The 23641-nt window shown below is 46.3% G+C and overlaps 1 protein-coding gene across 1 annotated transcript in view; it reads right to left on the bottom strand.

The window, feature by feature from the left end:
- LRRIQ1 (leucine rich repeats and IQ motif containing 1) overlaps nucleotides 1-23641 on the bottom strand; it is a 200674-nt gene that overhangs the window by 106493 nt on the left and 70540 nt on the right. Inside the window, exons 13-14 of the mRNA XM_060245148.1 lie at nucleotides 10170-10243; nucleotides 3256-3349 (exon numbers count right to left, since the gene is read on the bottom strand). Coding sequence (XP_060101131.1) covers nucleotides 3256-3349; nucleotides 10170-10243 — 168 coding nt within the window. The remainder of the gene's footprint in view (nucleotides 1-3255; nucleotides 3350-10169; nucleotides 10244-23641) is intronic.

Here is a 23641-nt window from a genome sequence, read left to right as displayed (position 1 = left end):
TCACCAAAGCAAAATCGCAAACCGGAATCAGAAGTCAGTGTCCATAAGTCAAAGGGTCAGGGTGCCAAGGAATTCAAGCAGGTCAGGATCAGGAAGGAGCGTGGATGCGAGCCAGAGAATCGACTTGTTGCTTCCACAAAATTACCAGGTCCTGGATGGGAGTTATATGGGAGCCTCAATCAGCCTGCTCCCTGGGTGGCAGCAACTCTGCTAGAACTCAGGGCTGAGAGATCTGGAGCATCGGCGTGCCTCATGTCTTCCCTCTGAAAGTTTTTTCCGGAGCCTGCTTCGAACTCTTGAGATGGGAGGGGGAGAGCTTGGAGGAGATTGATTGTTAACAGCTAGCACTGGTGCCTGGAATGTGGGGAGAGTGACTGATGGGCCAGCTGCTGGTTGTTCGGCTGAGGAACTGGCTGGCAACTCTTCCAGATCTGTTAACCCTTCCAGCTCCCCCTCATCACGGATCATGACACTATCCCCCCCACAGGACCCTCCCCCCACAGATGGGCTAGACTAATCAGGGTAGGCCATGTGGAACTGCTGCACGAGGTCGGGGGCATGCAGGTTGTCCGCGGGTTCCCATGAACGGTCTTCGGGGCCGTAACCTTCCCAGTCCACGAGGTACTGGAAGTCCCCATGGATTTGGGAGTCCAGGAGCTTGTGGACCTCGCATTCCTCCTCGTCATCGACCAGGACGGGTGGAGGCGGCGCTGGAGGTGGCAGTCAGATAGGATCTGGTGGTGCAGCAGGAACAAGGAGGGATCAGTGGAAGACTGGGTGGATGCGAAGGGTGGCTGGGAGATGTAGCCAGAAAGCAACGGGGCTTTGGTCCGTGATCAGGTAAGGCCCCGCAAAGCGAGGGTCCAGCTTATGAGACTGACCAGTTCAATGCAGGTACCGGGTGGAGAGCCAGACGTGGTCCCTGGGCTTCAGTGGTGGCCCCACCTGTTGCTTCTGGTCAGCTGCTATCTTGTATGCTTCTTTGGCCTATTGGAGTTGCTCTCGGAGCAAGTCCTGGAGGGCCTGGAGTTCCTGCAAGTGAGCATCAGCAGCAGGGACTGCTGTGGGAAGAAGCAAGGGTGGTACCCATAGGTGGCTGCAAACGGATGAGTTGCATGGATGAGTGCACAGCATTGTTGTAGGCAAACTCGGCCAGAGGTAGCAAGGTGGCCCAGTCATCCTGCTGGTAGCAGGTGTAGCAACGCAGGTATTGTTCCAGCGTGGCATTGGTGCGTTCGGTCTGCCCATCCGTTTGGGGATGGTACGCTGAGGACAAATGCACCTGGATGCCTAAGCTGGAGTGCAGGGCTTACCAGAATTGGGAGGTGAACTGGGGGCTGCAGTCTGAGATCAAGTGTGCTGGGAGCCCGTGCAGGCGAAAGATGTGCTGGAGGTAGCGCTGGGTTGTTTCAGGAGCCGTGGGAGGCCTGGGACATGCAACGAAGTGAGCCATTTTGGTGAACAGGTCCACCATCACCAGGATGAAAGTGTGCCCGCTGAACCAGGGGAGTTCAGTGATGAAATCCAGGGAGACAGTGTCCCAGGGTCCTGTAGGCATGGGTAGGGAATGCAGAAGCCTTGGGGGCTTGGCCGGTACATCCTTGGCTCGACTACAGACCTCATAGGAACTTACATAGTGGGCCACATCGGCGTAGACGCGAGGCCACCAGAACTCCCACATGACCAGATGCAGGGTCTTGTGTTGGTCGAAGTGCCCCGCAGAAGGGGAGTTGTGGGTCAAGCAGAGCACATCAGCCTGGAGGGGCCCTGGAGGCATGTATAAGCACCCATGGTGCAGTAGGAGACCTTGGCTGGTAGAGAGGTCCCCGGCCAGGCCGTCTTGCACTTCCTGGAGGCGTTGCTAGGCCCAGGGCTCTTGGGCCTGGATGTTCGCAGCCAAGGTCGGGCAGGTTAAGGTGGCAGTGAAGACCGAGGGTGCAAGGATGAGCCCAGCTGGGGTCTCTTCAATCTGGTTTTCAGGAGAGGACATCCACTTTCCGATCCTGGTTCTGCTGAATGTAGGTGATCTGGAAGTCAAACCGGGAAAAGAAGGGGGGCCACCGGATCTGACGCTGGGTGACAATAGCTGACACTGGTGCCTGGAATGTGGGGAGAGAGATTGATGGGCCAGCTGCTGGTTGTTTGGCTGAGGAACTGGCTGGCAACTCTTCCAGGTCTGTTAACCCTTCCAGCTCCCCCTTGTCAGGGCTCGTGACAGCATCTTCCAGAAAATTCTGCAACTGAATTGCCAACACTCACTCAATTACCTTGCCCAAAAAAGTCAAGTTTGACACCAGTCAGTAATTTGCCAATATGGCTGGATCCAGTGATTTTTTTTTCAGGAAAAGGTGAACCACTGCCACTTTAAGGGCCCCAGGGAAAGCCCCCATCAAATAGAGACTTGTTGACAATTTCCCTTGAAGGTCCCATAGCTCCAGCTGGCTTTTATTAGCCATGATGGGCATGGATCAAAACTGCAACTGGTTGGGTGAACAGTGGAGAGAATTCTGTCAACTACCTCCAGACTGAGCTGAGTGAATTGATCCAGAAACGGACCAAAAGATGTGCATAGAACCTCAAGCTCACTTACTGTCTCAACTGTGGTGGGGAAGTCACGGCAGAGTGACAGGACTTTATCTGCGAAAAAGCTCACAAAAACCTCTCAGCCAACATCCAATCCCCTAGCGTTTGGTCTGCCCTGTGTCAGGATAGTCAAGGACCAAATTATTCTAAATAACTGCACCAGGCTGTTGGACTGGATGAGCCATTGGCCTGATCCAACATGGCTTCTCTTATGTTCTTAGATAAACACATAGGCACATGACTGTTAAGAGGGTCAGTGAGGGAAGGCCAAACAAAACAGAAAAGGCTTCACCCATCATGGAAGACAAAGACAGAAGAGGTTAGACAAATCTCCCTTGGGATGCTTATATCTATACAGGCCATCTATTTAACATACCAAAGCACCAACCTGACTTTTTTTTTTTTTGGCAGTAAGAATGACTGCTGTAATCAATTTCTTCAAGAAAAAAATTGCTGCTCTGAGACACAATCAATGCCGCCCCCCCCAATTTCCCTTTGGTCTGAAATTGAAGCCATTTACAGAGAGGGGGAGGAAAATAAATGAGAAAATATAAATGTTATGAGAGTTGCTGCAGCTTAGTCAAGAAGGACTATAACCTGCCTTATCACTAAGACTAAGGGCAAAGCATTCTCAGCCTTCCTTGTCACACCACTTTTATCTCATTTGCTTACCTCCAGTTCTCTTCTTGAAGGAGTGGATTTCCACATAGGGATAATTCTTTTAGATTATCACAACCACTAAGTGACTGAATGGCACTCTTAAGGTCTGCATATGATAAGAAAAGGGAAATTCTGTTATTAAACCTATGATCACAACGTTATGGCTGTTCTTTAACATGTCATGCTACTGTATTGTTTAATTTTGTATTATTTTTGCTATTATGTTGAAAGAGGCTTTGTGATAATATGGGATAAAGGTGAAGGACATTAATTGATTTAATAAATAATAAATGCTAGTATACTTTATTTGGGGAAATCAGATCACAGACCTCTTCTTTCACTTCCTATATGTTTGAAAGTAAGCATAAACACTTGACAACCTAGTAAGCTATTTGTTCCACTTACACTGGGAGATGCCTGAACAGAGTGAAGAGACTGAAGTGACAATGAATACAATCATTTCAGCTTTTCAGGAAACTTTATTCTATGCCAGTGAAACCCACAGACGAAAAGCTTAGGTCTGCTTTTGTTTGTGGCAATTCTTCATCAGAGTATGCCACCTTCAGCATGACATCCAAACACTATTCTCAAAACTGGAACCAGAGTTCATTCAATTATATCCCAGCCAGCCACGGACTATAACAGGAACATATATGTCTTCCTACTTGATATGGTTGGCAAAAAGGACAACTTGCACAGTGCAAGTGGCAATGACATATCACACAGAATTTTTCTCTCCTATATTCCTGTAAACTACTCAACAAAGGATGCATTTTTTATTTTAAAATATTTTCATACTACCTTTCAACCAGTGTTCCCTCTAAGCTTGTGAGCAAAAATTCTACTTTGTGAGCTACTGGCATTAAAGTTGTGAGCAAGCCATTTCGCTATTTCATGAACTAGTTTGCTCTGGGGCCATCTTTTCTGAGTTAAGACAAAAATGTGTGAGCTGGAGGCTAAAAAACTGAGCTAGCTCACACTAACTCAGCTTAAAGGGAACACTACTTTCAACCCAACTTTGCTGGTCAGACAGCCATCTCTTAAGGTGGCCTTTCAGGCACTGATCAGAGCTTGGACCTTTTCCATTTTGGCCCTGGTTCTTTGGAATAGGTTTCTGGAAGGGGTGAGGGGGCCTTCTCCTTGGAGAGCTTCAGGAGATGCTGCAAGTCCTGACTGTTTGCAAGGGCTTTTGAGAGGGTTTGAATGATGGGCATCTTGCAAGGGGGGAGGGATTTGGGGTTTGCAATTTTATTTCTGTTTTCTACTGGAAATGTTTTTTAACTATTATTGTAAACTGTCTTGAACCATGAGGTAAAGCCTAATACAAATGTTTTAATAAATAAATAATAAGTCGGCCCTAATCAGTCTACTATACTGTGTGAAAATAATTCCCATGTGCGACTGCACAGAGGCTACAGTGATGAAAATGTCTACAGTGTCTGAGCTATTATGTGCAATTCAGGCACAGACATGTCAGCTCTCAGACTTTGGGGCAATGAAACTGATTTCACACTAGGCTTGTTCTGGGTGGAGAACCCTTTTGTTCCCAGGTCTTCGACGGAATCCTCTCTGCTGCTCGCCCAACAACATGTGATTTGGACCCTTGCCCCTCTTGGCTGATTAAATCTTGCCAGAGGGAGCTTAGATGTCCTTTACGGGCCATCATAAATAGATCCCTCTTAGAGGGGCGTTTTCCAACACCTCTAAAAGAGGCCTTGGTCCGCCCCCTCCTGAAAAAATGTACAGCAGACCCGGCCGAATTGGCAAATTACCGTCTGGTGTCTAATTTACCGTTTTTAGGTAAAATTATTCAGAGGGCAGTGGCGTTGCAGCTACAGAGGTTTCTGGATGACGCTTCCGTCCTGGACCCGTGCCAGTCCGGTTTCCGGCCGGGCCATGGGACGGAGACGGTGCTGGTTGCCTTGGTGGATGACCTCCAGCGGCAACTGGATTGAGGCGGCGTTGCGGTGCTGATGCTGTTAGACCTGTCGGCGGCATTTGATACAGTCGACCATCAGCTACTGACCCGCCGCCTCGCCGACATAGGGGTTAGGGGGTTGGCCTTACAATGGCTTTCCTCCTTCCTCTTGGGTCAGGGACAAAGGGTGGCGATTGGGGGCGAGCGGTCCCAGAGGCACACACTAGATTGTGGGGTGCCTCAGGGAGCAGTTCTCTCCCCGATGTTGTTCAACATCTATATGCGCCCCCTTGCCCAGATTGCCCGGAGGTTTGGGCTGGGTTGCCATCAATATGCAGATGACACCCAGCTCTATCTACTAATGGACGGCCGGCCCGACTCCGTCCCAGGGAATCTGGATCAGGCTTTGCAGGCTGTTGCAACGTGGCTTAGGCTGAGTGGGCTGAAGCTGAATCCGACGAAGACAGAAGTCCTTTGTGTGGGTTGCGGTGCTCTGGGAAAGGAAATATCTCTCCCGGCCTTCGACGGCGCACCATTGAAAGCAGCGCGCCAGGTAAAGAGCTTGGGTGTTCTACTGGAGCCTTCATTATCAATGGAGGCCCAGATAGCAGCCACTGCCAAGTCAGAATTCTTCCATCTGAGGCGGGCGAGGCAGTTGGCCCCTTTCCTAGAGCGTCGGGACCTTGCAACAGTGATCCACGTGACAGTCACCTCAAGATTGGTCTACTGTAATGCCCTCTACTTGGGGCTGCCTTTGTGCTGAACCCGGAGGCTGCAGCTAGTGCAGAACGCGGCGGCCAGGCTGTTGTTAGGACTCCCGAGGTGGGAGCATATACAGCCGGGGCTACGCGGACTGCACTGGCTGCCGATTACATACCGGGTCCAGTACAAAGTACTGGTCATTACCTTTAAAGCCCTATATGGCCGAGGACCGGCCTACCTGAGGGACCGTCTTTCCCCATATGAGCCCCAGAGAGCACTGAGGTCAGCCGGGAAAAATAAACTGACTATCCCTGGGCCGAAAGAGGCTAAACTTCAGAACACTCGTGCATGGGCCTTTTCAATCGTGGCCCCTTCCCTATGGAATCAGCTCCCGGAGGAGGTGCGGGCCCTGCAGAGCCTTGATCAGTTCCGCAGGGCCTGCAAGACCACCCTCTTCAAGCTAGCGTATACGGACTGCTGAATTATGGTTGTTTAACAAAGGGACCCGCCAATATGGTTCTGTTTAAAGACCTGTGTTACTATGTAAACTGACAGAAATTAGCATCGGAAATACCACCGTCACTGTCAGATTAAGTTAAATTTTAATTGTATACTGACTGGTTTTTAAATAATGTTAATTTTAAAGTCTTATATTTATTGTACTGTATGTTTATAAATGTTGTTAGCCGCCCTGAGCCTGCCTAGGCGGGGAGGGCGGGATATAAATAAAATTTTATTATTATTATTATTCTTTCTGTTTTTGCACAAACTGCCCTGGAGCTGCGAGTTGGCCCACCGCCTTTCTGCAGCAAGCAAGATCCTCTTACAAGCAGTTTCTGATTGCTGCAGGAGAATGGCGAGCCAACTCGCAGGTCCACAGCAGCTTGTGTGAAAATGGAGAGAAGCACCAGGAGCAAAAGGGCTCTCCACTTGGAACAAACCCTAGTGCAAAATTGGTTTGAGAATACTTTTCCATCCCTTTCCCTTTTCACAATTTTTTGGCCAGACAATGACTGAAGCCTATAATGGCACCACCCTTAACTATGTTGTTGTTGTTCAGTTGCACAGTCAAGTTTGACTCTTTCCGACCCCATAGACAAAGTCACGCCAGGCCCTCCTGTCTTCCAGCAATCTCCGAAGTCTGCTCAAATTCATGTTTGTTACATCAGTATCGCTGTCCAGCCATCTCATCTTTTGCCATCCCCTTCTTCTTTTGCCTTCTGTCTTTCCCAGCATCAGGATCTTCTCCAGTGAGTGCTTCCTTCTCATTTGGTGGCCAAAGTATTTGAGTTTCAGCTTCAGCATCTGACTTCCCAGGGAACAGTCTGGGTTGACTTCCCTTAGGACTGACTGATTTGATCTTCTTGCAGTCCAAGGGACTCACACGATTCTTCTCCAGCACCACAGCTCAAAAGCATCTATTCTTCTGCGCTCGGCCTTCCTTATGGTCCAACTCTCACAGCCATACATTACTACTGGGAATACCATCGCTTTGACTATATGAACTTTTGTTGGCAGGGTAATGTCTCTACTTTTTATTATACTGTCCAGGTTTGCCATAGCTGTCCTCCCAAGGAGCAAATGTCTTTTAATTTCATGGCTACAGTCACCATCTGAAGTGATCTTAGATCTCAGAAATGTGAAGTCTGTCACTACTTCCATGTCTTCCCCTTCTATTTGCCAAGGTGTGATGGGGCCGGATGCCATGATCTTAGTTTTTTTGATGTTGAGTTTCAAGCCTACTTTTCTGCTCTCCTCTTTCACCCTCCACAAGAGGTTCTTTAGGTCCTCCTCACTTTCTACCATTAGAGTAGTGTCATCTGCGTATCTGAGATTGTTGATGTTTTTCCCAGCAATCTTAATTCCGGCTTGTGCTTCACCCAGGCCAGCATTCTGCATGATGTACACTGCATATAAATTAAATAAACAGGGTGACAATAACATCCTTGTCAAACTCCTTTTCCTATTCTAAACCAATTAGTTGTTCCATATCCCATTCTGATCATTGCTTCTTGACCCTTATACAGGTTTCTCAGGAGACAGGTGAGGTGGGCTGGTACTCCCATCTCATTAAGGACTTGCCACAGTTTGTTATGATCCACACAATCAAAGGCTTTAGCATAGTCAATGAAACAGAAATAGACGTTTTTCTGCTACTCCCGTGCTTTCTCCATAATCCAGTGAATGTTGGCAACTTGATCTCTAGTTCCTCTAACTCTCCGAAACCCAGCTTGAACTTCTGGTAGTTCCCGATCTACATACTGCTGAAGCCTAGCTTGTAGGATCTTTAACATGACCTTGCTGGCATGTGAAATGAGTGCAACAGTGCAATAGTTTGAACATTCCTTGGCATTACCCTTCTTTGGGATTGGAATATAAACTGACCTTTTCCAATCCTGTGGCCACTGTTGCATTTTCTAAATTTGCTGACATAATGTGTGCATCACTTTAATAGCATCGTCTTTTAGGGCTCTGAATAGCTCAACTGGGATACCGTCATCTCTGCTCGCTTTGTTGTTAGTAATGTTAGTAGTGTTGTTAGTAATCCAGTAAGGCCCATTTGACTTCACACTCCAGGATGTCTGGCTCAAGGTCAGTGATTTCACTCTCATGATTGTCAAGGACATTGAGATCCTTCTTGTATAATTCTTCTGTGTATTCTTGCCACCTCTTCCTGATCTCTTCTGCTCGTTAGGTCCCTACCATTTTTGTGCTTTATCATGCCCATCTTTGCACGAAATGTTCCCTTGATTTCTCCAATTTTATTGAAGAGATCTCTTGTCCTTCCCATTCTGTTATTTTCCTCTATTGCTTTGCATCGTTACTTCAGGAAGGCCTCCTTATCTCTCCTTGCTGTTCTCTGGAAATCTGCACTTAGTTGGGTGAATCTTTCCTTTTCACCTTTGCTTTTGGTTTTCTTCTTTCCTCGGCTATTTGTAAAGCCTCATCAGACAGCCACGTTGTTTTCTTGCATTTCTTTTTCTTTGGGATGGTGCTGATTGCTGCCTTCTGCACAATGTCACAAACCTCCGTCCATAGTTCTTCAGGCACTCTATAAACTCTAGTTCCTTAAACCTATTCTTCATCTTCACTGTATATTCATAACGGATGTGATCAAGGTCAAACCTGAATGGCCTAATGGCTTCCCCAGTTTTCTTCAGTTTAAGCCTGAATTTTGCAATGAGTAGCTCATGATCTGAGCTGCAGTCAGCTTCAGGTCTTGTTTTAGCTGACTGTAAGGAGCTTCTCCATCTTTTACTGCAGAGTACATAATCAATCTGATTTATGTGCTGCCCATCAGGTGATGTCCATGTGTAGAGTCACCTTTTAGGTTGCTGGAAGAGGGTGTTTGCTATGACCAGCTTGTTCCCTTGACAAAACTCTATTAGCCTTTGCCCGGCTTCATTTTGTTCTCCAAGGCCAAACTATGGTTCATACTAAATAGTGATTGCTGTTAACCAGAAGTTTAAAGCCTGGTAAGAGTTGTCTAGTTAGTGTCTGATAGTTTTTGGACATTAGCTTCTATCTTTAAGAGTGGCAAGAATTTGAGTTAGAGAAGTCTGGAGCAAAGAAAGTGCAACTCAAACCTGTAGCTCACTCACATTAGACTAACATTTCCTCAGGCGCAACATATTTGTTTACTGAGCATGACCTCCCCCCTTTTCCCTGGCAGTTGAAATGCACTTCCCTAAAATCTTGTTCCTTGGTGGTGGTGGCCCCCAAAACAGTGAGGGGCATTTGAGGCTGCTGTGGACTGGGGGAGAAGTGAAAACCGTGCTGTGAGCAGAAATGCTTGTGCCTGTGGAAAAATCTAGTTTGGATCCAAGCCAATGGTTAAAGGGAGGGGAATTCTGCACATGTCAGCTTTAACAATAGTATTCAAACACTGCATAAAAGCTTCATTTAAAGCTTCACTTTGTATATATTTTAACTGTGCTCACTTCCATTTTACAGTATAGTAACTGAAAACCCTAACAATAGTTAATAATTCCAAAGGGTATGCAAAGCAGAGATGTTCTGCCAGGCATTTAGTTGAGGACAGCAACAGAACAGCACATAGCTTGGCATTCTCTCACCTTCCCTCACTCCCTGGGAAAAAACTCAAGGAGACGTAGAAACTGTAACTTTTTGCCATCTGTAACTGGGAAACTTTGTATTAATCTGGTTTTAATGTTGGTTTTAATGTTGATTTCAACCTAGTTTTTTGTACTGTGCATTGTTGTAAGCAGCCTTATGCTCTGCTCTCATAGAATGGGTAGCTAATAAATCCAATGATACAAACAAACAATAGTTTGAAATTACTCGCCTAACAAGCAGTTGTTGCTGACATCTAGCTTTTCCAATGACAGATATGAAAAAAGAGGTACAAGGTGTGTCAAGCTGAAAGAAAAAAGAACAACATGTTTAGAGAAGAATGTGGCAACAGCCCATTTAATAATGGAGGCATAAATAGGAAATAAGTACTGCAGAACTATGCAATGAACATTCAAACACATATGCGTATTTTGAAATTAAACCGTCTGTTAAGTATTCAAGCAGCTAGAGGGAAACTGTGATACTGTTTCAAACTGGACAACAATACCATAAGAGCAACAGTTCTCAGAGGTAGTGAGGGCAAGCTTTCTCAGAAAGGACCATACTTCCATGGAAAGCATAGTTTCTCCATCACACTGTCAAGGAGTTGTGCAATTGGGAGAGAAATAATAAAATCAACCTCTTTCCTAAAACCATGCACTGTAGCTGCCTTACACCATGTCAGATCATTGGTCTATCAAGGTCAGTATTGTCTACTCCAGGGGTGGCCAACTGTAGCTCTCCAGATATTTTTTGCCTACAACTCCCATTAGCCCCAGCCATTGGCCATGCTGGCTGGGGCTGATGGGAGTTGTAGGCAAAAAACACCTGGAGAGCTATCGTTGGCCACCCCTGGTCTACTCTATCAAGCCATGGGTCTCCAGGGCCTCAGGCAGAGATCTTTTACATCACCTACCACAAGGTTCAGTATTGAATCTAGGGCCTTCTACATACAAAGAAGAAAGTACCACTAAGCCATAGTCCCTCTCTGAAGAAAGTGATGCTGTTCTTCCTCTTCAGTGATAGACTTGGGGAAAATGGAGAACCCACTTGTGAGGAACTGATCAGGGTCAGCTTGAGAGGCTGACCACTATAAATTTTTCCCCAGTCACCTTCCCTCAGTCACACACACAGAAATCCTGTCAGAACTAAAGTAAACTAGGCACCAGACAGTTTAAAAGTCAAAACCACACAAAGAATATTTATTGGATCACAAAAGATAAGACAGAGGGATAAAATAATATTAATTAGTTGTAGTAAAAACAAATCAGTTGGCAGGCAGGTAGTTGGTAAAATAATCAGTCTTTAAACTCCAGAGATTTCTCAGGCTGAATAAATATAACCAGGCAGAAGATTTTAAATTATCAAGCAGGCAGGCTTTAGAATTATTCAAAACTTTGGACAGGCAGGCAGTGCCTACTGGGCACTAGGAACGCTTATGCAGTCAAGATGGTATAACCTTCTCAAATAATAAAAATAGTAAACTATCATTCACTCCTTGCTATTCACACTGAAGACTCCTGATTTGTGCCAGATCAGTTCTCCCTCACAGACATACACAGTAGCATAGAGAGCCAGTTTGGTGTAGTGGTTAAGTGGTGTAGCCACTAGAGAGCCAGTTTGGTGTAGTAGTAAGTGTGCGGACTCTTATCTGGGAGAACCGGGTTTGATTCCCACCTCCTCCACTTGCAGCTGCTGGAATGGCCTTGGGTTAGCCATAGAACTTGGAGAGTGGTCCTTGAAAGGGCAGCTTCTGGGAGAACTCTTTTAGCCCCCCCCACCTCACAGGGTGTCTGTTGTGGGGGAAGGAGATAAAGGAGATTGTAAGCCGCTCTGAGACTTTGATTCAGAGAGAAGGGTGGGGTGTAAATCTGCAGTCTTCCTCTTCTTCTTCATACAGGGTCCACACCTTCTGAGTGCTATTTCCAGCCCCTCACTCCTGTGTGACCCACCTAGCTAGATTCCTAGTCTGAATCTTGGGATTCCTTTCTAGCCACCAGAATCCAGTCCTCCTTTCTGAGTGGTTTGAATGTTCTCAGTTTACTAGGTGTCTGCCCTATTGTGCTGACAGATCCTCTGAGAGAGTTCCTCCTCACAGAAGGTGCCTGGTTTTGACCCCCCTTCTGACTATAAACTCTCTCATAGACAGAAGCTTATTTCAGTTCTATCTCCTCAAGGAACTCAGCCCCCTCTGGCTGTTCTCAGCTTCTTCCAGTTGTTTCAACAACAACTGATCAGCCTAAGTACACAGTCCTCACTCCTAACTGTTCAGTACTCAAGCTCCAACTGAACTCAATCTAAAACCCTGAGGCATTTCACTTTCCTCCAAGCATCTCTTAATTTGCTACATTTGTTACCATAGCTGCGGACCAGCCAATCATTGCAAGGCTGTTCCCCAGATTCCAGGCTAACTTGCTTGAGTCCGTCACACCACTATTTTCATCAAGGTAGCTGGTTCTCTGGATCACAAACCACTTTCCTTCTCTTTCATGTTTGTTCTCAGGCTGAAGTTGTTGTAGCTTAGTTAGACTGCAGGAGACAGAGTTGTTTACTTGCCTTAAGAAGAACCCTATCTATAGATATTAGTAACTGTAGAATCTTGATCCATGCATCATCTGTTTGCATTATGTCATTTAACGTATAGCACTAGAAGGGTTCAAACCATGCTCTGTGTGTAGGAAGTTCTTAAATGCATTAGGGCACATGCTTTGTCCTAACTACCTCCAAAATATAGTATTTTACATTTACTGAGTTTTTCATTTGTGTCTTGCTATGCATGAATGAAATGGTTTTCTTGAAATGTTAACTTTTTTTCAGAAAGATGCAAAAAGTACAGGTTTTGATATCCATAAATAGTCAAGAAGTTAAGGGATTAATTTTAGAAATCATTAATCTAAAGATGGTCCTTTTCTCTGGCACAAGGACCCTTCATTTATGCAAGAGGTTCTTGTACTAGAAACAGAGTTTGTTGGGTCAATGAAAGGCCCCTTGAGCCAAAGCAAAGTGCCACAGCTAGAAGATCCATAGGATTCTGTCAAATATGTGATGATTATGTTCGATTTAGCAATTCAATTTATGCCAGTGGCATTAAGCTCAAATAGGAAACCATATGAAGAAAAACATTGTGGTGAAAAAATCACTTTGGTTGCATCAAAAGTAGCAAAATTCTACCTCCTAAAAGACATCCAGCACAAGGAAAGCACTGTTAGCCGGTCAGAAGACAGGATTTGGGATAGATCCAGGTGGGCAGTCATGTTGGTTTGATGCAGTAGAACAAAGTTTGAGGTCAGTGACACCTTTAAGACTAACTGTGACAGACTGCACATAAAACAGGTTCCTTGGTGCAACTATTTCAGAGAGCTGGGAGGCAAAGAGTTAATGCCTTGCTGTAATGCAGAATTTGACAGGCTGCTTCCTGCATCCACCCCACCCCCCATTGGTCAGCACCAGCTGAGGAGAACTTTAAGAGCAACTGAGTGCTGAGGAGAAGTGTCTTTGGGGACTGTTTGTCAACTCTGGTGAGTCCGCAGATAGACAGGTGGAGTTCGTGTGTATGGTGGGGGGAATCAGACAAAATCATTTTGAAAGCTAAGAGACACAACTCCTTACTGTTATTCCAGAATCTGAGGGAAAGTTCAAATTAGGAACTTGAAATCTCAGGCAGGCTGAAAACTGTTTATTCACAGTGTTAAGAACTGAGGATCATGTTTGGCCATGTATAGTGGTCAGTATTATACTACTATCTGGGAAGTCTAAGTTCAAAATCCCCAATCAATCAAAGGAAATCAAAGGAAAATGTGAAAAAAATCAAAGGGAATGTGCAGGGTAAACTTGGTCTGGACACACACTCTCAGTCTAATGCTGGCTTGTTTTTATTCCTCTTCTGAACAGGGAACTGGGCAAAGGAAGCTGTCTCTCTTTCCCCCCTTCCCCAGGAGATAAAGAGGGAGATGAGCCTCAGCCACTAGAAGGAAGAGAGGTTTGGCTCAGTAGCTCTGCAGTGTGATTGATTGAGCCTGGCAAACTTAATCACATGGCAGAGCTACAGAGCTGAGCTCCTCCAGTGGCTGAGGCTCCTCCTCCTTCCTCCTCCCTTTGGAAAGAGGGAACGGGAGGAAGAAAAGAGCAAGAAGAGGCTGCTTTGCTTGGCTGTCTCCTCACAGGACAGAAGAAAAAAAATGGTGACCGAAAGAAGCAGGCGATGGAGAAGGAAGCAGATGAGGGCTACTTGCTGGCGGGACTGATTGGAGCTCTTTGGGGGATGGCTCAGGCCCGTGGGCTGTATGTTTGACACCCCTGGTAAAAGAAAACAGTCAGACACCTCCAGAGTCAAAGGGAAGGCTATAATCTCCCACTCACCACCTTGCCAATGTTGGGACATAAGGGATTGCTTTACAGTGATTTTCCTCCTTTCCCCATGGTCGGGAACATAGCATGGAACTAGGGGAGCGGATGTACCCATGATACCCACTTGAATGGCGGGGGGGGGGTGCTGCAGGGACAATCCTTTCTCTGTTATTATTTAACATTATATATGCCCCCTTGACCAGTTGGTCCAGGGGGTTGGGTTAGGTTGTAATCAATATGTGGATGACACCAAGCTCTATCTGTTGATGGCTGGATGGACTCTGCCTCAGATATTTTGGACAGTGCATTAGGGGCCATGGCTGGATGGCTGCTGCAGAGCTGGCTGATGTTGAATCTAATGATGACGGAGGGGGGTTGTGGGGGGTTGGAATCAGGAATCAGGCTCCCAGCCTTTGAAAGCAAACCATTGGTGCCAGCGCTGGGGGTAAGGAGTCTCAGGGTGATGCTGGATTCCTCATTTCCCATGGAGGCTTAGATCACTTTGGTTGTGAGATGGGTCTTTTATCATCTTCAGCAGATCAAGCAACTAGTTCCTATCTCATCCCACAGGACTTAGCTACTTATTCATGCAATGGTCACTTCCAGGCTGGATGACTGTAACTTGCTCTACACAGGGCTACCCCTGAGCCTGATCTGGAAATTGCAGCTAGTACAAAATGTGGCAGCACACCTGCTGATGGTGACATCTACATGGGCGCACATCCAGCCAGTGTTGTGCCAACTGCACTGGCTGCTGATCAAATACTGGTATCTGGTTCAAGCTTATGGTTTTGACCTTTCAAGCCCTACATGGCCTGGGACCATGATACCTGTGGGACCACCTCTCCCCATTTGAGCTCTGGAGAGCTTTATGCTCTTCTGACCAACACTTTCTGCTGGTCTCTGGCCCAAGGGACATCTGCTTAGGCTCAAGCAGGGTGAAGGCTTTTTCGCCCCTTGCCCCAACTTGGTGAAACATGCTCCCACTTGAAATCAGGCCTGTAAAATGGAGCTGTTCAGACAGGCTTTTGGCTAAGGCAGCAGATGTTCAACCCTTCTGGGCTCCCCTTCCACAGCCCTTTCTCCAATGCCTTTGGACATTATTTGGGCTCTTGAGTCTCTGGGGTATTTATTCTTGCCTGACATGAGGCATGGGGTTTTTTTAAATGTAATGTATTGATATTATTTCTTGTTTTATCATTTTATTGTTGTTGGTTTTATGTAAGGTATAAATTAGATAAATAAAAAATCACACAGGGAAGGAGATAAGTACAGGAAGAAAGTACTAGCCCCCAGGAAACCAAGTTAGTTCAATGAATCTTCATGAAGGCACATTTTTGCTGTGAAGAAATCTCTAAGGAAAAAAAAAAAACTCTCACTGTTAAGAGCATTTATAAAACTAAGTGTAAACAAATACTCTGCAATCTGTTAAAATATTATAATAATATGATACAACAAAATTTATCTCATCCTTCTGACCCCCTTCCTAGCCCTAATCCAGCCATGCATGTTAAATAAAACTGTCATTTCAGTCTGAACTTTACATCTCAAGTGACATTTTAAATAAAGGGATTATCAACAGGGCTCCTGCGTATCCTCAACAAATCTGAGCTAGGCAAAAGCCAAATAACTTCTCTGACAAAAGGTATGGGATACACAATAATTTAAAAATCTTTTATTAACACTACTGGGGACTGTTCAGTTAAAGTGGGGAACCGCTTTTTAGCGTTTTTGGCAGGAAAATCTTACAGTAAAAGAAGCAGCAGGGGTTCATCATACCAACCAAGTTTTATTCAAGGTATGAGCTTTCGTATGCATGCACACTTCCACAGATACAGTGAAATGGAAGGTAACAGTTCAAACATACAAGCGGAGATTGATTGGAAAATAAAGGTGCCACTGAACTCAGGAGTTGGGATGCTATTGATGATTCTTGTGTTACCTCTTTATGGAAGAGAACAGAAAATATAAAATATTATCAGCAACCTTCAAAAACTACAAAATGTACTCATCTCCAAGGAGATCTTTTCAAAGAAAAGTTAAAGAATTATCTGAAGGAAAAGAATATTAAATAATCTCAGGAATCATTTATGAATTGCATGAAGAAGCTTGATCTTCTTCTGTGGTTTTCATTTCTTTCTACTTGTCCTGTTCCTTCACACACAGTTCTACCCTCATTCACAATAACATCTGTGCATTAAGATTTACTGACACTGGCATTTTTATGTAGATTTGTCAGACTATGAACATCTTCTAAAAGCAATCCTTTAGTGGGAGTGTTTGTGTGTGTGTGTGTTGGGGGGCAGTTTAGTTCAATAGTCTGATTATTAATTCATCCAATTCACAATTTTTACATGCTGTGTTTTATTTGCGTCTAGAAAATGTTACCACCTTCCCTCGGCTTTCAAGATAGGCTAGCAGTTCAGTGACCTATCCTAAGCAATGTCTCAGAAGATTTTAGGATGATGATTAAATTCTACACTGGTATATCTCCAAGCTACATTGGAGTAGGATGAAAGATACAAATAGCATTCAAAATAAGTCCCACTATGTTCAATAGGGCTTATTCCCAGGTAAATGTGTTTAGGACTGCAGTCTCTATGTATTATAATATGGGAGACTGGATATCTTATTTTCTTTTCAAGACTAAAAGTCTGGTCCTATACACAAGACAAACTTTTTTTTTAGTCTGTCATTCTATAGCTTCCATTTCACTGGTGGTCCTTTTCTTTTTAAAAAAGAAAATTCAAACCAGAAAGACAAAGAACATTACAGAAAACTTAATACCACTTGACCTTGTCCTACAGCCCTCGGCATTAAAAGGATATAAATTACAAAGACGACACAAAAATAAGAGATTTTTTAGAAGTCCAATGGCTTCTTTTTTCTGGTATCATTTAGAGCAAAAGCAGGACAAATATAGCAAAGGAAGTTAATAACAAGAAAGAAAAATTGAAGCAAACTTAAAATGTAAAATGCATTCAGTATAAGGGGAGGAAAGAACAAAGTAAGGTGCTGAAGTCTGCACTCCAGAATATGTGCAGTGAATGCAGATTTAATACCCAAACCAATTATTTCTCTTGTATTTCATGCAGGCAGGCGTCTATGGATATTAATAGGTTTTCATTATAGTAACAAAAACTATAGATGTTATAATTGAGATGCTACAAGATTTATTATTCATAATAATGGAAGAGCTACTTTAACTGTGTTAATACTGTGATACATGGCACTTCAAAGTCCACTTTCTTTTTACCAAAGTGATAAAATAAAATTATATACTATTTTATTCTTTGAATTGCACATCTGACACTGCTTTGTACAAGTGCTAACTCTTCAAAATTCTCAACTGGAAGAGTTCTCACATGGTGAGAATAACATGTAGTCATGCTCTGAATTTATATACAAGAGAATGAAGTCTACAAATGAGTTGTTCTTCCTTCAGCTGTGTAGGGTTGCCAACCTCTAGATGGTGGCTGGAGATCTCTTGCTATAACAACTGATTTCCAGGTTACAGAGATTAATCCACCTGGAGAAAATAGCTGTTTTTAGAAGGTGGACTCTATGGCATTGTAGCCCTCTGAAGTCCCTCCCCAGACTCCAACCTCCTTAGGCTCCACCTCCACAATTTCCCGGCATTTCCGTGGCTGCCAGTTTTTGGGACAAACTATGGCTCATAACTAGCAGTGCACACTACATAAAGTCAGTAATTGACAGTGTTGGGCAGGGAGACTTAAATCCTCCTTTTCCTTGATAAGGAGAAAAAAGGCAAAGCAGTCTAGGAGAGTAAACACTGACTGCTCTGAGGAGGGAAGGAAGAACTGTAGGGATACTGTTTGCCTACTTGCCAACCTGTTCTCTTGGTCACCCTCCCTCTTTCTCTTTTACGGCTAATGCTCATAGTGGCTGATGCCACTTGCTGAATGGATACAGATACAGTGGCAGCAAACCATTTGATCAAGCTAAAAGAAAAAGAAAGCAAAGCTGCCATTCCAAGCAGCCATTAACAATTATGCAACCAAAAAGCAACTGTGCCAAAGAATTTATATATATATATAACAGTTATATTAGAAACAAACGGAAGATTTGGTCACTTACCGTGAAGCTTCCTTCTCGGTGGACTGGCAGTGGGTCGGTCCGACTACTGGGTATAGGCTCCTCCTCCTCTTCACAGGGTCGGGTCTTCAAACGATCCGGAGGGGGGGAGTGGCCTATACCTCCCAGCTCCCGCCAGGTGTATCCTTAGGAATAAAAAAGTTCCACAACCTCCCCATTCACATACCGAGACAGATGAACGAGGAGAATCGTTTATTACGCTTCAATACACCACCAAAACAGTAGATTGAAACGGAAACATTGCCAATACAGAAAGCAATATTGCCCAGGAGAGGAACAGACAAGGCTCCAAGATCCATCTCCAAAACCCAGGAAGCCGCTCAACCTCTAACGGGCGGGCCGGACCGACCCACTGCCAGTCCACCGAGAAGGAAGCTTCACGGTAAGTGACCAAATCTTCCGTTCTCCGGTGGTCTGGACAGTGGGTTGGTCCGACTACTGGGACGTAACAAAGCTGAACATCCCCGGGCGGGACCGGCTTCCCTATTTAGAGTGCATGCTGGAGCACACGTCTCCCAAAGGCTGCCTCCGCTGAAGCCCATTTATCGACCTTATAGTGTCTGGTAAAGGTATGTACCGATTTCCAGGTCGCTGCCTTACACACAGCTTCTAAAGATGGGAAGGACCGATACACAGCCAATGTTGCCGCACCCCTCAGAGAATGAGCTGTGATCCCCTCTGGAAGGGTCTGACCTTGGGCCTTGTAGGCCAGGACAATACATTCCCGTAGCCACCTGCTAAGGGAAGAAGTGGAAACCTGTCGCCCCTGTGATTTTTTGCTGAACGAAACAAACAGAGAGTCAGACTTTCTCCACTCTTTTGTGCGCTCAATATAAAAACTGAGTGCCCTCCTAACGTCTAGACAGTGCAACTCCCTCTCCTTAGAAGACTGAGGATTGGGGCAAAAGTTCGGAAGAACCAACTCCTGGGACCTATGAAAAACGGAATTGACTTTAGGAATAAAAGATGGGTCTGGTCTCAGCACCACCTTTTCGTTATGGAAAACACAAAGTTCCTTGTCAATTGACAGGGCCCTCAATTCAGACACTCTCCGTGCCGTGGTGATGCCTACCAAAAAAAGTGTTTTGAGGGTTAATTCCTTGATTCCACAGGAAGCCAGAGGTTCAAAGGGACGCCCACACAAGGCCTGTAGGACTACATTCAATCTCCACGAGGGAAACCTGTGCACCTGCGGAGGCTTAAGAAGAGCAGCACCCCTCAAAAACCTTTTAATATGCAGATGCGCTGACCAGGTCTTACGCCCCCGCACCCCTTGTATGGACGATATGGCAGCCACCTGCCTTCGCAGAGTGCTAGTGGAAAGCCCCTTGTCTGCCCCTTCCTGCAGAAAACCAAGAATACCTTTAACCTTTACCGACATCGGGTCCCACCCTTGCTGGGACGACCATGAGAAAACCTTCCAGGTGGTGTTATACACCCTATTCGTGGAGCACTTACGTGATGCCAGCATAGTGTCCACCACCCTCTTGCTATAACCTAGCTCCTCGAGCTGCAACCACTCAACCTCCAAGCTGTCAACTGTAATAGGTCTGGTTGAGGGTGAGACATATTGCCCTGAGACAGAAGGTCGTCCCTCCTCGGCAGCCGCCAAGGAGGCTGAATCGACAACCTCAGAAGCTCCTGGAACCAAGACCGTCTCGGCCAGAAAGGAGCCACTAGCACCATTTCCGCTCTTAGCTCCACCACCCTCTGAATCACCCTGGGTAAAAGAAGAAGGGGCGGGAAGGCATACAGAAGTCCCTCTAGCCACTTGGCGCTGAGAGCATCGGTGTTTTCTGCTCTTGTGTCTCTGTTTTTGGCAAAGAACCTGTCCACCTGAGCGTTTTCTGCCGTGACAAACAAGTCCACCGTCACCGGGCCGTACCTGCCCACTAACAGCCTGAAGGTGTCTCTGTGCAACATCCATTCCATCTGGTCCAGCCAGCGTCTGCTGAGCCAGTCCGCTAATAGATTGTCCTTTCCAGGAACATGCACTGCCTTGATTGATAGGAGATTGATCTCTGCCCACTCGAAGAGAATCTTTGCCTCAGCATGGAGAGATTTCACCTTGGATCCTCCCTACCGATTTACGTACGCCTTGGCTGTTGAATTGTCCGTTTTCACCAGGACATGGCGACCCCTCAGGACTACCTGCAAACCCTGCAATCCTAGCCAAATCGCTCTGAGCTCCAGGAAGTTGATACTCCGCTTCGTCTCGTGGGGCTCCCATTGACCCTGGGTCATTTGATCCTGTGAGTGAGCCCCCCAACCCCATAGGTTGGCGTCTGTGGTCATGCAAACCCTCTGGGGTTCGCGTAGTGGATGACCTGGACGGAAAAGATCCGGATCCAGCCACCACTGTAACTGGGATTTCACCTCTGGTGGTAAAGTCACTAGTTTGGGGATTTTGTTCCCTATCACCTCCTGGAACGGGCGGAGGAAAAGCTGCAGGGGGCGAGTGTGAAACCTGGCCCAGGATAGTAGGACCTGAAAGGAGACCATCATCCCTAACAACTGCGCTAACACCATAACCGACACCTTGCGTTGTTGAAGGATCCCTTGTAACAGGAGACAGAACTTCTCCCGTCTTTCCAGGGTCACGAAGACTCTGTCCACAGTTGTATCTATCTCCATCCCCAGATGCACTAGCCTCTGAGAAGGAAGAAGATTGCTCTTCTCCAAATTCACCACGAAGCCGTGACCTCGCAACAGGGTCACTGTCCGTTGAATGCCCTTCTGGCATTGTTGGTATGACCCCCCCTTCACCAAAATGTCGTCCAGGTAAGGAAACAGGGCCACGCCCTGTAGTCTCAGCTCCGCCACCAGGGTCACCAGGACTTTTGTAAAGACCCGGGGTGAAGACTTCAGGCCGAACGGTAAGGCCCGATACTGTAAATGTTTCCCCCCGTAGGAGAAACGAAGAAACTTTCTGTGTGATTCCCGAATGGGAACATGTAAGTAGGCCTCTGATAGATCCAAGGAGGCCAGAAAATCCTGAGGCTGAATGGCTAGCAACACTGACTGGAGGGTCTCCATTTTGAAACGTTTCGTCAGAACAAACTTGTTGAGCCATTTCAGATCCAGGATGGTTCTGAACTCCCCGTTCTTTTTTGGAACTAAAAATATTATCAAATAAACTCCTAAACCCTGTTGTGGTGCTGGAACGGGTTCCACTGCTCCTATATCCACCAGATGCTGAATGGCTGCCAGCATTGCTTTGTGGGCAACCAAATCTCTTTTTCGGGGAACCCAACGAAAGTGGTCGGGAGGGGGGGAGTGGAATTCTATGGCATAGCCCTGTTCCACTACCTCTAAAACCCACCTGTCCTGAATAGACTGGTTCCAGGTGTCTGCGAACCAGGAGAGGCGACCCCCTATTTTTCCTGTCATCTGGTGAGGGGCATAGTCATTGAGATCCCCCTTTTTTGGAAGAAGGTTTGGAATTCTGGTCTGACTTCCCAGAGTAATAGGGTTTGGAATCGCGCCCTTTCGGTTGCCACTTTCCTCTGAAGGAACGAAAGGGACCTGCTCTGGATGGCTTTTTGGAATCTCGAAAGGAAGGAAAAGGCTTCCTCTGTTTTGTTTCTTTACCCTTGGAGGGTAGGACTTTCTTTTTATCCTTGTTTTCAATGAGGAACCTATCTAGACCCTCCCCGAACAACAAGGATCCTTTAAATGGTACTGCTGCAACCCTGGCCTGGGCCGTAGCATCAACCTCCCAGTTACGAAGCCAAATGTTGCGTCTAGCCGCCACGCCACAAGCCATGGCTCTGGCCGCTAGTTGCATGGTGTCCAAAGAACTATCTGCCACAAAGGCAGCAGATAGAGCAATTTTTTTAAGCTCATCCTTGAACTCCTTGGGAGCTCCACTATCAGCTGATGCTAAGCTATTGGACCACGTGCACATTGTTCTAGCAAACAGAGAGGATGTTGTGGCTGCTTTGATAGCCCATGATGTAGCTTCAAACTCTTTGCGTAAAGCCTGCTCAATCCTCCTATCACATGGATCTCTGGGCAAACCATCTGCATCCATGGGAAGGACCGAATTGGAGATCAGGCTAGTCACAGGATCATCCACCGTTGGCAATTTTAGCCTCTTAGTGGCCTGTGGAATAAGGGAATAGAGTTTAGGGATGACCTGTTGGTTGGCCTTAGGTTTAGCTGGCCGTTCCCACTCCGCCTTGACCAGAGCAAAAAAGGCCGCCGGTAAGGGAACCCCCGTCTGAGCACTGCTCAGCTTTGGCATCATCTCCCCTGAGCCTGTGGGAAGGTCAGGATCCAGCTCCTCATTCTCCTTAGGTGTGGCCACAAAGTTAAGGGTCCTCAAAACCTTAGGGAGCAACTTGGAGTAGTATTCAAGAGGGAAAAGTCTAGACTGCACAGTGTCCGGTTTTTCCTCCTCCTCATCTGAAAGCTCGCCTTCCTCCTTATCAGACTGTTGATCAGAGTCCTCCGACTCTTCAGCCGAACTCAGGAGAGGGAAATCCAGGCCTAGATGAGCCTTGCCCTTAGATCGTCCCAGAATGTCACTAGGGCTGGGGTCTCTGGCTCTCTTCCTTCCCTCTTGCCTTTTTTGTTTCGTCAGAGGAGAAGGGGAGTCCTGTTGACTGAGGTCCTGCCCCAACTCCCTCAACATCTCCCTTTTAAGCCATTGCAACAGGTTTGTCTTGGCATCCTCCCCTGTAAGATCGGGGTTCTGAGCCTCTTGTTGAGGTGTCAGGGCTCCTGATAGTAGAGGCAAGTCAAATTGGCTTGGGGAGTTGCTTTGGGAACTAGCCGCCATTTTGCTGCACACCAGATCCCTATAAGGGAAGTGAGAGAAGAGACACTAGCAAAAAGGGCGGGAAAAAGCTCAAAATGGAGGGCAGCAATTTTAAGCTTCGCCCTCTGGCTGATCTAGCAGCACCTTGCCCTCATCCAAGGTCTCCCCGTCTGATAAACAAGCAAAGCTAAGCAGCCCAGGGTCCAGGCTTGCGATCAGCCTGTAGGAGAAAGGGGCCCCTTTCCAGGCTCCAGATCGCCCGCGCAGGTCCTCCCCGCCACGGGACGACTTACCGCGTTAACGCTGAACCACAGCCTTTCTTCTCCGCTCTGTTCCACTCGCGTCTGGGTGGAAACGGAGCTTCAAAGGGTCTTTCCTGTGGCAGTTTGCCTCAGACGCCCTCCGCAGGGTCTACTCGTGAGTAGCCTTGCGCGTTCGTCCATCTGCCGGGTTTGTCAGGGCTAACCCCTACGCTCCTA

Source organism: Heteronotia binoei, chromosome 8 (assembly GCF_032191835.1).
Source record: "Heteronotia binoei isolate CCM8104 ecotype False Entrance Well chromosome 8, APGP_CSIRO_Hbin_v1, whole genome shotgun sequence".
Lineage (NCBI taxonomy): Eukaryota > Metazoa > Chordata > Lepidosauria > Squamata > Gekkonidae > Heteronotia > Heteronotia binoei.
This window is presented reverse-complemented; position numbering and strand designations above follow the sequence as displayed.